At 30.7% G+C, this 13,949-nt stretch overlaps 1 protein-coding gene across 4 annotated transcripts in view; it reads left to right on the top strand.

Moving 5' to 3' along the window:
• LOC113520809 (inositol hexakisphosphate kinase 2) overlaps nucleotides 1–13,949 on the top strand; it is a 70,734-nt gene that overhangs the window by 37,086 nt on the left and 19,699 nt on the right. The window contains exon 1 of one of the 4 annotated variants that reach the window (XM_052897499.1): nucleotides 1,549–1,693. The exons of 1 other annotated variant lie outside the window; for it this stretch is intronic. In XM_052897499.1, the coding sequence (XP_052753459.1) occupies nucleotides 1,598–1,693 (96 nt within the window). In that variant the 5' untranslated portion in view covers nucleotides 1,549–1,597. Of the gene's footprint in view, nucleotides 1–1,548; nucleotides 1,694–4,669; nucleotides 5,037–13,949 lie in introns of those variants that run through there. 2 more of the 4 variants (XM_052897502.1, XM_052897500.1) reach the window with 2 other exon arrangements.

The following is a 13,949-nucleotide window of genomic DNA, read 5'->3' as shown; positions in this document are numbered from 1 at the left end:
CGGTCGACCAACAATGTTATTCTATATTTGGATTTAGTGATAAGGTGAAGGTTAATAGGATTTAATGCTTTTTTTTACTTGTTTTTAGCTTGTTGATTGCATTAAGATATGATTGTGAACAGTCTTGGGTGAATGTACTTGTTTGTACCGTTTGTGTTTATAACTGAACGTAAACAGACAAGAAATGGTCGAAGGATAAAAAGCTTACTTTTGATCATAAGTGTGTCAGTCTTTTTACTTCTTTGTTGATTTTTTTGCAATGAATGAATATTAACTTATTTAGGATTAAACAGAGATTTGGATACGTATTATTATCTAAAATATCTTTATTTTGAATATGAACGATTATACCTATTTTTGAATACATATTATTATGTAGATTATTTGTATTTTTTATTCGTCATACGGATTTAGTATATTCATATTATTTAAAAGATTTTTATTTCCACTATTTGTTAAAGGATCTCACTTGAATAAGAAGATAACAAAAAAACTATGGGCAGAAAAAGCTTAATTATAAAGTTTATTAAACCATTGTCTGTTCTTATATTATTATAAATTCAAATTAGTGTCAGTATTAGATTAATGGAAATTTATTAGTCTAATATTTCATTTAAAATGTAATGTTGTACTATAATTTTTAGACGATAATTATAGGGCCTATGGAGTGACAATCTTCGGCATTGTTTTTGTCTGCTAAAATAGAATATTACCTATAAAGTGCATTGTCTCATGCACAATTGTCCGCGTAAGTCCTTAGCTGACATTATGGGACAAAAAATCCCTTGTCTACGCAGGCCTACAGAATGTTAGTTCTAATATCCTTTAAGTACTTATCGTTTCTTATTATGGAAAGTTACCAATAACTGCGATTCCGTTGTTATCATCACCAGCTGTTACGCTGATAAAGTGGCTAATCTACACAGAATCAATAGAGTTATTGTGAAATATTAGCTCGTGTAATGCTACAAAGATGTTATTGTGCACCAATATTAGCCGATATGTATTGTATGTATCCAAACAAATATTTAAATTTCATGATTGTTTAAAAAGTAAATTTTTCGTTTATTGTTTACTTACTTTACGCCATTACATGGATTATTTTGAACACTGGGTACAGAATCTTAACAATTCAAATATTTTGTTTAATGTAGTAACTTAAACTATTTGTATTACTTTTGAAGTATAACATTAAAACTCTAGGGACCGAAGGTAGAAGAAGAAGTTACCCAGTGTTTTAAAATAACAGAAAATATTACATTTGTCTCATTTTATTTGCAAAGCCCTGCGTCTGCAACATGAAATATTTATTATCAACAATTTTTCAGACTTAGTATTAAATTACAAATTCCTTAATTATCTACGGATTGTGATAAAACGATTTCGTTTATCATTTTCGAATAACGGATCTCATCACCAACGATCCAAACTAATTAGTCTGTCGTTCTACAAATCAATATTTAATGTGCAATTAGAATTATAATATGAACACATTACTCACAACAGCTTAAGTCTTATCTTATCTGCTAAGTTGGAGTTAAGTAATCTGTGTGTTAGTAGCAAGCTTGTCTACTGTAGATGTAGACACTATTAAACCATGTTGATCTCAGGTCCGCGGCGCACGTCTCTCCCGTGCCTCATAAATGAGAATCTCTACACGGCTTTAAATACAAACTTAATTGATTTTATAAAGGTGAGAATACATAATTTTGTAGTAGTGTATTGCCTTACAATAATAACAACAATTATGAAAGTGTTGTGTAGTATATTTCAATGCTTTGTGTTTTCCAATAATTGTTTATGAAAATTTTATTCAATATTTTCCTTTGTTGTGCCTTTAGTCACTATGAACAATTAAATTATAAGAAACATTTACAAACAATACATTTGTGTCTTTAACAGACTCGACGTTGATTTCAGTATTATTAGTTGATTTCTATTGAAATAAGCAATTTCTATATCTTTACACTCCGTTAATATTTATATACTAATCTCTGCATTAGTATTATGAATTTCGAGATGAAAAAATTTTTTCTTATTCAATATCCGCAGCTTATTTTAATTGTATAGTGTATTGTGTCGTGTGAATTTGTATTTAAATTATTTTTTTTATCACTAGTAAATAAATAACGATAAAATAGGTATAATTAATTCAAGTTTTAAATCGATGTTTTTATTATTACTAAGTAGTTTAATATATTTTTTTCAATTATGTCATTATTTCAAAAATTTTAGTTGTAAAAATACTATTATATACATAATATAATATAAAATTGCTTATACATAGTGACGAAACCAGAGGGAGACTTTGTACAAAAGTCGATTGCTTGGGTACCTCTGTCCCATTCGTGTTTCAACCGTGAAGCAGTTGTGTTTGCATAACTGTGTTTCGGTTTGAAGGATGGGATATGGCGTGAATTTACTGGGTACAGAGGAATAACACCTGAGTCCTCAGGAATGGCAACGCATGGGGGGTATCATGGGCGAAACAGTATACTCTATTATGTCCATGGTACTGCTCATGTCTATAGGCGACGGTTACTACTTTCCATCAGGTGGGCCGTCAGCTTGTTTGCCATTCTAAGTAGTATAAAAAAAAAAAAAAAAAAAAAAAAAAAGAAATAGTTGAATAAATTAAATAAATCTAGATCAGGAATCAATCTTATTAATTGAATGATTAACTTCTTTCACAGTTCGCTACGTATTCTCATTTAACTTCCTCAAATTATTTCCTGTTGTTTAGGCGTTTTTTGAGACCTCCATATAAATTGATTGTCCAATTTAATCGTTTAGAATCTAAACCATCTTAAACCTTAACTTTAGATTGATATTTTAGGAAAGAATCTTAAGTGCCTACATATTACGTACGTACGTAAGTGTTTGAAAAATCAACTTTATGCTATTAATTCTTGAGATTTGGCATCGATTATCAAAAAAACTAAAATGCAAAAAAAAGTATTCAGAACTTACAGTGAATTCTGGTATTATTAGACTGAATGACATTATCTCGAAGATGTTTTATAATTTGGATAGCAACAGATGTATGGGCCAATTCAGTTTATTTCCGTGTACGAGTATTTTAAAGATTATTTTTTATACTGCCTTTGTACAAATATAATCGAGGCTTATAATTTTTTTATTATTTAATAAACAATATCGTGAAAACTAATTGAGTAGTCCAAAGAGCGGAAACAGATAATCTAATAATATAATAATGGTCAGCTATTGAACTGAAAGACGAAGCTATCATCTCTATAGATGATAAAATACGTTCTATAATGTATTTTAAAATTCAAAATTTAAAACAGTATCGGCTGATGTTTTCTGATCTTATGACAAAATTGGACTTAGATTAAAATTCATTCATTCATTCTTGAAAATTACATACTGTGTTCATACTCTCTATTTCAGAAATTTTCACAGAATACAACAGTAAAGTAGGTATACAATAATAGTCTGTTGCTTGAGTTAGCTAAATTAAGGTTTTTTTTTTGTAAATATTAATTATAAATTTTTTTGTTAACACACATTCAATATCTTTTTTTTTTTATCTAATTTCGTTTCTCTTATTTTATTTTTATTATTATTGCATGTATGTTTCATGTATGTAGTATCTACTTGTATTTGTTTTATTTGTTTACAAATGTTAATCTTCACACTTATAGTTTTTTGATATCTATTCATACTAAAAATAATATTATGTCTTCCTGTATTATTCTTAATTGTAAGCATATTATAATTTATTAATTCTTGTTGTTAATGGAAAATTAGTTATCGTTTTCTGCACGTGTTATTTTGGTATTACTTGTATCATATTTTAAATTTGTTGCAACAGTAATTAAATTTACAATGTCTGATATAAAAAGTACGCCTTACAAGAAAGGTTTATTTATGAAAATAAATAGCGCTTGTTAAAGTGGAAATAAATCGTTACAAATTTTTGCATTTGTTGCTGTTGTTCTGAAATTTCATTTCACAAGTCTGCATTCCCATTTAACTTGTATGGAGCAGTAGTAATACCATAGCAGTCTATATATTTCATAATTGGACAGGCCTTTGTTGGGAATAAGGAATTGAAATTTAATAAGAAAGCATTAGAATCCTAAATGACGAAACACATTTAAAGACCATTATACAGTAACGTCGCGGTAATGTTCACACGCGCTCATTCACATTGGTTATCTGGTTTCAACTAGATTTCTAATATTATACCGATTTATCTAATTTCGTTTGTTTGACAAAACGATCAACACTATTCATAATGTGTGTCACATTGTCTGTATTTTCTTTATGTTATCAATTTTATTTTGCCTTTGGTTTGTGTTTTAAAGTTTATTGTACTTAATATGTAATGATAGTGAGTACCAAAGCAATGATTTTGTTAAGAAACAAGTTTTGGTGACCTTAAAATTAATTAAACAATTTACAATATCCTGCTCCCAATATTAAATGATAATAGGAAAAAAAAAATTGTAAGGGTCAAATAGGGTTCATTCACTGGTAGTGGTCGAACAGGTACCATCAGACAGTGCCCTTTGGCGAGACAATGCTGTCCCTCTGTCCCGGCCCGGACTCCCGACTAGGTGTCTCCAGTGTGGGTGTGCGCGTCCGTCTTATGTATATACGAAGCACACACTGTCGCGCTGCGCAACATTGATTCGAGTCGTGCTTCGTGCGCGATCGTCTCCGTTCAGTCACCAGTGCGCAGCGCTAACAGAAAGAAGTGTTCGGCGTTTTGTAGCGCTGCTTTTATTTTTGCGTTAATTTTTTTTTATGCAATAGCTCTGACTTAGGGAACCAGTTCTAAAACGCTCATGTATTATACTTCTATGAATAAGAAAGATTGGAGATTACTATTACAAAGTGTGTTATCGTTGATTTTCTCTCTACCTAGTTTGGTTCCTGTGTGTTGAGTAATATTCTGTGTCAGTTGCTAGTGGTTGTGCTTGTGATAGAATCAGACGATTTCATCGCGAACGTGTTCCAATTTGGGATTTCACCACGAGCGGGCTTAAGGAAATTTATAGTCAAGTAAGGTTATTTTCAGTTGATTTTATTGAATACTTATTATTAAACTCATTTGTTATTTATTTAAGTAGTAAATAGTAGTGTGATTATTTTATTTATTTCAGTATTGTATATTTAATTATTCATAAATCTTGCAATCGTCAAATTTTTTTTTTTATTTTAATTATTATCTCTGGAAGCTGTAAAATTTGCCTTTATTAGACGTTTTGGCGGTCGCGCGATGGCAATGGGCCGATCGTACCAGATGCACTGTCGAACCAGTACCACGTCACACACTGCCGCTCCACACTTGGTACTGTACCGTACTAACACTTGTTATCTCGGCCTCGCTGCCAGGAACATATCGAACATAATTTATTCGTTACACGTGTATTATCTATATTTGCAGAGAATATCGTTAATATTTTTGTAGGAAGTTCATGTATGAGAAAGAGTGAAGTTCGCTATCAGAATGTTGTGAATCATTCTTTTCTTTCGGATATAGTTATTAATTTCATTACAGAATTAAATGTTGTATAGGATTATGGAATCTGGATATAAAGGCTGACAGTTGGATGGGACAATTTCGTTGTAGTGGAGATTAAATATTTTGAATGAATAAACGTTAAATCAGATTGTATTTTTTTATAGATACTAAATAAGGAGTTGCTAGTGCCTTTTACATATTAAACAGGATGATTATGAAAGATTCAGATCACTAGAGATTTTCTCTTGTTTTCCTTATTGCAATGTGTATTTCATATGATCAAGGTTTGCGAGATTTGTGAACCATATTTTGATGTAACAACCATAGGAGACTGCAAATATTACAATCCTCATTGATTTTATTGGTTACATGCTATATACCTATTAACAGCTTAATCTCAGGCGGTCGGTACTTATTACTTCAATCCTTCTTAGCATCTTTAATCATCATTATCAAAATTAAATAGTTTTATTTGTTTTAATTGTACATTTTATGTAATTTAAATTTCATGCAACTATACATATTAGCAAAATTTTAAATTTAAGTATCTTTAAATCTCTTTTTTACATCATAATTTTCAATATGTAATAATAGATGTTGAGTTACATTAATTAATTATTTATATTTTTATATATTATTATTTTTTAAATTGATTTCACGCTTTATGTTTCTCTCCAAATTAATTATTTATGAGATTCATAATTGAATTTTGAAATCAGTCCGAAATCTTTATGTTACGTCCTTTGTCAATATACTTAAATAGTCTTTGGTTCTTTTTATACACAGTAAGTTGTATGTCTGTTTTTAGTAGAGTAAAATAAATCAGTTATTTAGATTCTTAAATTTCTTAATAGAATTGAAGCTTTAATTGGTATACAGAAAAGCTTCGATTCAATCGAGATCTTATAACTTAGCATTTACTAACTTCTCTATGTATAATATCATGTCAGGAAGTAGTTATGTTCATTTTACCTGATTTTATAAACTCACTCAGTGTGAGAGCTTTTTACTGTGTGTTGATAAGTATTATCTATATAATACTAAATAGTCGGCCATTTTTCGTATTATGAATCATCATGTTGAATTTTATAGCAGTTGAGCAATAATATATAACTCTCATATGAATTTATTGCTTGCTACGGCATGTAAGAACTATTAGGTATGACTGTTATGAGGTGTTACTGGAAGTTTTTCTCGCTATTAACGACATAGGTCTATGGTATTTTCTCTCTATATTTTTCCTTAAATTATATATTACTCAAATTGACGTTTTCTTTTGATTCATTAATAGAAATCCACTATTAAGTATAGAAATAATGTAGATGTGTGATTAAAATACTGTTTATATTTTTATGCCGACGTTTTTTTTATTTGTTGTTCGACAAGAGTGTGAGTAGAGTAGCCATACATCTACCTCTTGATCTTGCATCATTGCTAACGATTGTACTTATTTGTTAAGGAGCAAGCCTATTTTTGTCATTGGTTTTGGTGCGTAAAACTTCTCGAGGCGATATAGAACGGACATTGAACGTTACCAATTACAATAAGAGGTTTTTTAATGGGTGTTTCCTTTTCTTGTACCATAGCATAAGTTATAAATAATTCGTTGTTTACGATATTAAGTATGATGTTCCAGGTACACTTTTAGCTTTGTTGTCGTGTAACTCCTAGTAAATATTATAAAAAAAAAATACTAGGTACTTTACGTTATGTCATCGATTATCGTGCAACGATTTCGACTTGCGTCCAAACACTAGCAGCGATAGTAAACGTGTATTGTTTGGTAAATTGTGTATGAAACTTCAATAATATTGTGTTCGCTCATACATTAGGTCAATCCTTTGGCGCCATTTCTTTAAACGTATCTGTAAAATTAAAATTTCAATTTGATATTATAGCGAAATCTCTACACTAAGGACAAATATAAATTTCTGAAACAATTTAAAATTAAGTCTAGAGATCCTTAGAATCGGTCTCATTGACGCTATCAAATTTAATTGTTTATTGTCCATATAAAATGTGTATGATGTGATACCTCTATACTGAATTAATAAACGTTCTTTGCTAATAGTTCAGTGCAATATTGAAATAAGTAGATTTTCTTATAAATTAAATTTTAGTATATTTGTGGGTATTTACGTGTCTCCAATCCGATGTTTATTTTCATATCCATGTACATATGGTATAGTGAGTCTATTTCTATGTGCTACTTCTTTATTTTTTTTAAATATGAACGAATCCCTAATAGTTAATTTCTTTATTATTTCATTACTAGTTTTTACGCGAGTAGCCCATATTTTCCTCCATTACTACGTGTATACCAAATTTTATAACATCTATTAGTTGTGCCTCTTGGCACATTTTATTTATATAATTTATCTTAGTAAGAATTTTGTCATCATTATTATTGTAAATATAATTTCCTGTGATTCTTTTATTCTGAGAAACGTTTACATTTTTGTCATCATTTGTTCTCCCAGTTTCATCATTAATAAAACAGCGTCATTTGTTTTCGCTTCTAGTTGTGGGCTCGCTTTCTTCTAGTAATAGTAAATACGCGACATATAGTGTCATAGTATCGTTGCGTCTATTTTTAATAAAACTTGTTTATTAAAGTAGTAAATAACAAACGTCAAACATCATGAATGAATGTAGTAAAACTTTTTGGTACTTTGTATTTTGATACTTTGTATATAAGAAATGATTCATAATATGCATAGTCCTCTCTCAACATCATCCATATCCAATATAGTTTTTTTTTAAGTCAATTGTACAAGATTTCTATTCTCTTACATAAAATTAATTATGTTTAATCCTTTTAAAACAGTTATGTAGTATTCATTAAAAATTATAAAGTAGGTACTTTAATCTGACCAAGAAGTGAATTACACAATATCCTAGTTGTATCTAAACGAACAACTAAGTTTTTACCATCTATATCTATATACATATATAAAAATCTCGTGTCATGGTGTTTGTGGTTGCACTCCTCCGAAACGGCTCGATTAATTTTTATATTTTTTATGTATGTTTGGTGTAGTTTTTATTTATGGTCGTAAAGGTCATAAAGTATGTTTACCGCGAGGAGTTTAGGGTGTCCCTATCCCTAGTTTATATGGCAGAACAACGTTTTCCGGATCAAAAAAACTAAAATCATCATATCACATATCAGAGTTTGCATTTTTAAGTTTAAATTTATTTGCTAAATCGAGAATTGAACATGGCTCTATGTTTATTTTCGTCGTTTAATAACGTTTAATCACTTTACAAGAGATTTTCACGAGAAGTAATTAAATGAGACCAGCATTTATTTAAAAATATTAGCTCATTTTCGTATAGTAAATAACAAACATACAAATGAAGCTATAGCGTGTTTTCTTGCTCAAAAGAAGAAACAAAGTCTGCTATACTATGTTAATGATATCATAATAAAGTGACTATAGTTAGTATGCTACAGTTATAAAGACATGATCAATATCTAATTGAATCGCGACCATCAAACCTTGAAGATTTCTGTCTCTTACAATGTCTCAAGGCAACATTTTACGCTTGTAGTCTTTATCTTTAGATTTATTGTGAACATTCCATGTTTTTCGACATAATTACTTCTAAATTACAATTGTTGTTGGGTTTTATTTTATACCTTGTGTGGCAACTGCACGTTCCTTAAAAAAAACTAGGAAGACTTCTTGAATAAACGATGTTTGGAAAATTGCACAGAATAATAAAACTGTCAAAGACAGATATTATAAAAAAGAATATCAAAATACAAAACTATAAAAAAGAATGCTTTGCTGGTCAGGTCACGCCAGCTCTTTAAGGAAAATTAAGTAAAACATGTAATTGTATGGCAGTTCACAAAGAAACAAGTATTACAACTTTGCTTTAGTGATAAAATTCTCATCTAGCCGTTGTAACATTGTTCTATTGCTATTTAATTTATGTAAATTACTTGTCAAATTTCTTTTTGATTATGGTTAGGTTTAATTGGGTTTTTTAGTGACATACCAACATTATCTTGTAAGATGTGCGATCTTAAATTCTTTTTGATCGTATTGGTCGATCAATAAACAATAAAAAGTATAAGGTCAAATTATTGTTGGCCATCTTTGTTATTACTACCACGGTGTTTGTCGTCGCACGTGCAGTGAAAGTGGCTCTGGCCGCGGATCTGCGCCGGTGAATTGCGATGTCGCAAGTGCGTTCGCGAAGTATACACGGAGGTCTTGAAAGATCACTGGAATATTCCGTTGTAAATTCAGTTTTCGTTTCGTAAATATAGTCCCAGTGTAGCTCCAATTTTTTATATAGTTAATGATCACTATATATTTTTCTGTAATTTCATTACTTGATAAGTCTTATTATATAGATTAGCTCTTGAGATGCGTCATAAAGGAAAACAATAAATAATTGCGTCCAAGTTTCACGATCCAACAGATGTCTGTATAAGAACAATTTGTCTTCGAATACATACCTATCTTATCAATGTTTATTCACATTAAATTCATCAAATGTATATATGGTAATGTTGTATCAATCCGCCACAATATAAATAATAATATCATTATCATTAGGTAATTAATGCTGGCACACTTGATCCATTTGGCTGGCTGCTCTGTCTCATGTTATACCACGTGTCGAAATGCAGCAATCATTTCACATTATTAGCTAGTATACGTGCTTGATACAAATACAGATGAAACGAGGATTTGATCGTAAAGTAGTAAAATTAATCTGATTGAATGCAACGTGGGCGTGTCAAGCGACGTAACCGATCAACCAGCCAATCAGTTTATATTCCATTGCTAATGACGCGCCACCTGTTTATATAAATTACATAATCATTTGTTCGCCAATAGCCACCGTTTTATCTGGCCGTCGTCAAATCAAGATCAAGGTGAAAGGAAATATAGGTTAGGTTTAATAACACTCATACGATTTGTCTTCACTTCATCGCCGCTCCATTCACAAAGTAAAAAACAAATTTTGCGTATGAATCATTCAGTCGGAAAATCTCACCAAACTATGAACAATTTTATGTGTTGTGTCTATTTTCTGATAATTTCAAGGTATTGGTTATTTCCAGTCTGTTTATTGATAACAAGTAGTTGAAAAACGATTCCGTGAATGAAAACGATGAGTCAAGTTATTTGGCTGGCTCAGCTGGTTGGCTGGCTGCTTTCATTCAACTGCATAGTGAAAAAAACACCACTACGATTCTGGCCAATGCTGATTATATTTTTAGAAATGCCTTTCATCATAACTTTCCGAGTAAATAATATTCATACCCTTATGTCTAACAGAAACACGTATTGTAGAAACTCTATAATCGCACAATAAATTATTTTCTTAGTCACAATTTTTTACCTTTAATTGATAGACAAGTTTATTACCCATTATAGCTATATTTATATATTTTTTCATTCTACTCACAAATATAGTAATTTATAATTCGAGACATATTAACTAAAGATGAACATATTTTTTCACTGTATTTTGATGATAGTATTAGATTGTTAATAATGAACTTTAGCGTGTTGGAATTAGAAAACTTCATATTATTATCTATTCAACTCTATCTACAAATGTTTAAATATACACATACATATATAGTAATAAAACAGACAGCTTTAGCTCTAAATTGTATGTACATAGTTTAAATATTTGTTGCTGGAAAATTTTTAAGTAGGTATTGTCGCACAGGTGTGGAATTTGAGTCAGAAATTCTGGCAAGCGACAGAGTTCACTAGCTCATAGTGTCGTCAGTAGCGTGTAATATGTGATCTAGTGTTGCAAAATAACGTAACTACTGCGGCTCGCACTGACTGGCGGCAACCGCATACGACCTACTGACCCGGCACTAACCCATATTTTCAAGTCCACCGCACCCTCACTGTAACACTGTACTAGCGCCACGCTGCAGTTATTTGCAGCGCTTAGCTGCATAAAGGAAAGGAGAAGCTGCTTGAAAGTTAAAAGAATAAAAAAAAAAGAACTGGAGCAGTAAATATCGTATAAAGTAGCCGGATACACATTTAGCGAACGTTGGCATGCAAGGAAATGTCAATGTTATCCACGAAAACAGAAGTGTATACCGCAAATAACTTGAAAATACATGTTGTGTTCTGTCGGGGTCATATTATTCAGACGTTGCAAACTAAAGTATCCGTTTTGTTTGGTTTGTTAAATTCTATGTTCTCTTAATATAGTTACACAATTTGTATACAAGTAGATTTCGTTATTTAAATAATATTTTTTTATAATTAAAAGAACTTTTGACTTATACTGAAATATTTTTCTGAAATATTAATGTATTCTTGACACGACTTCGTGATTTTTATATTTTCCTAATTCATTGTCGCGAGTTTTGTTTCTAATATACATACAAATGATACATACTGTTTATTTTAGTGAAAATAATATTTTAGAATGAGGTCAAACATTATCTGAGAATAGGTGACCGTTGAATTTAATGAAGAATTTTCATGACCCAGTTATTGTTGTTGCAATATCTATAACACGAAAACAATTAGTTGAAATTGACATTTTAGAAATAATCAGTACGTATTTTTGGTGTATGTGATTTTTTTTATCTTATATGTAGTGATTAGCATTCATTTATGAATTAGACTACCGATTTCTTTAATAGAACTTATTGCCTATTTTTCATGTCTAACGTTCATTTCATACTTATAGCGGTCATGGTTGGTAATATTGCGCTCAAAGTTCTCGACTTCTATGTGTGTATATATATATATATATATATATATATATATATATATATATATATATATATATATATATATATATAGGTACCTGGAACTTGTCAGACTGGCTAAGTTCAACTCCGGTCGAGAGGTCAAACAAATCCAACTTAATGGGGCAGTATTCAAGAAACTACTTCACATCTTTGTATCACCTGACTATGAATACAAAAGTCTATAACCTCGATACCATTTTTATGGTAGTCTATGGGAAGATCTATGTTTAGCAGTGGAAAGTTAATAATTAAAATATTAACGATATTGTTTTTGTATTCCAAAACATTTATAATTTTTATTTCTTCTTATGTAATACATCACAACATTTAAAATAAAGCTGCACAGTTGTGAGTGGACAGTGATAAATATAACAGTTTGTCTATGTTGAAACAGCCTCTCTTCTTGGAACCGGTGGTATCCGGTTCTCGACATTCATGACCTTATTATCTTCCATTTTCAAACGTTTGCGCCCGTCACACTTAATATTCCATTAGCAGGCTTTTGACACGACAAACGAGAACCACACACGCCCTGATATACGAACCATAACAAAAGTTCACTTATTATTCTTATCAACATTCGAAGGTTACGTGTTTAGTGCTGTATCTACTTACAATTCGTTAATATTGGATTCCCCTCGTTTCTGTTGACCGCGTTAAAGAGCTTTATTGTTATATTACAATACTCGCTATTAATGTTTCAGTAAATCTGCCAAACTATAATTGTTTTTATTTTTCAATGTATTTTCGTTGATCTATTTCTGGATGTTCCTCGTTTTGGCGTATGGCTGCCGTGTTTGTCCGTGGTTCGCTGACATGGATGCGAGCAGCTAAGGCGGGGCTTGCGCGTCATGAAATACCCCCCTCCTGAATTCATGGGTTCGCTTCTAATTTGGTGACGCCGTAGTGCTGTTTGCTGGCACTCGTCGGTGAACGTTGGACGTACATCCGACGCAATGACGACGGCGTCGTTATGTCGTTGAAAATATTTGTGTTTCAGCTGCGTCATACATCTGCCCCCGCCGCAGAAAAAGAAAGTATCCGGCCTAATGGCATTGGACATGAACTGGTATTGCTTTGTTTATGAAAGTTCGAAAACTATTTTTTCGTTACTATTTTATGTTACTCTACTATTTTAAGAAGTTCTCAAAGTTCAAAAATACAGGTAAATTGCCTGTATTTTTGGTGCATTTCTTACTCTATATTTTTATCAGTTTTGAATTGATTTGGATATTTTTTTTTTCAATAGAGTTTTCCTCCATGTTTGTTTTATATAAATGTTAAAAGGATTGAAGTTGCTGTTTTTTATGGAATTAAATCCTGCTTATTGTGCTACTGTTTATCGAATTAGTTGGAATTCAATTATTTTAAATATAAGTTATCTCGTCCTTCATCGGTGTTTTATTTGTCTTGAAATTGTTATTATTTTTTTTTTTGTTTGTTTTACGCAGCAAAATTACTTCTTTTCTGTTTTACTAGAATAATAGTAATGAAAAATTAATAACAATAATATAGGTAATAGAAACATCTAGCATCTGGGTACAGACATTAGTTTTTTTTTATGAGGAAACGTAGAAATGAGATCAAATATTTACTAAACACATAGATATTAGAGCCAGAAATATGATATTTACCTATGATCTAAATGTATATTTATTACAATTTATTGACTTAGTCGTGTGAATGAACGCTAAA

The sequence above is a fragment of the Galleria mellonella genome, unplaced genomic scaffold (assembly GCF_026898425.1).
Source record: "Galleria mellonella isolate WM207_F2 unplaced genomic scaffold, CSIRO_AGI_GalMel_v1 utg36, whole genome shotgun sequence".
NCBI lineage: Eukaryota > Metazoa > Arthropoda > Insecta > Lepidoptera > Pyralidae > Galleria > Galleria mellonella.
This window is presented reverse-complemented; position numbering and strand designations above follow the sequence as displayed.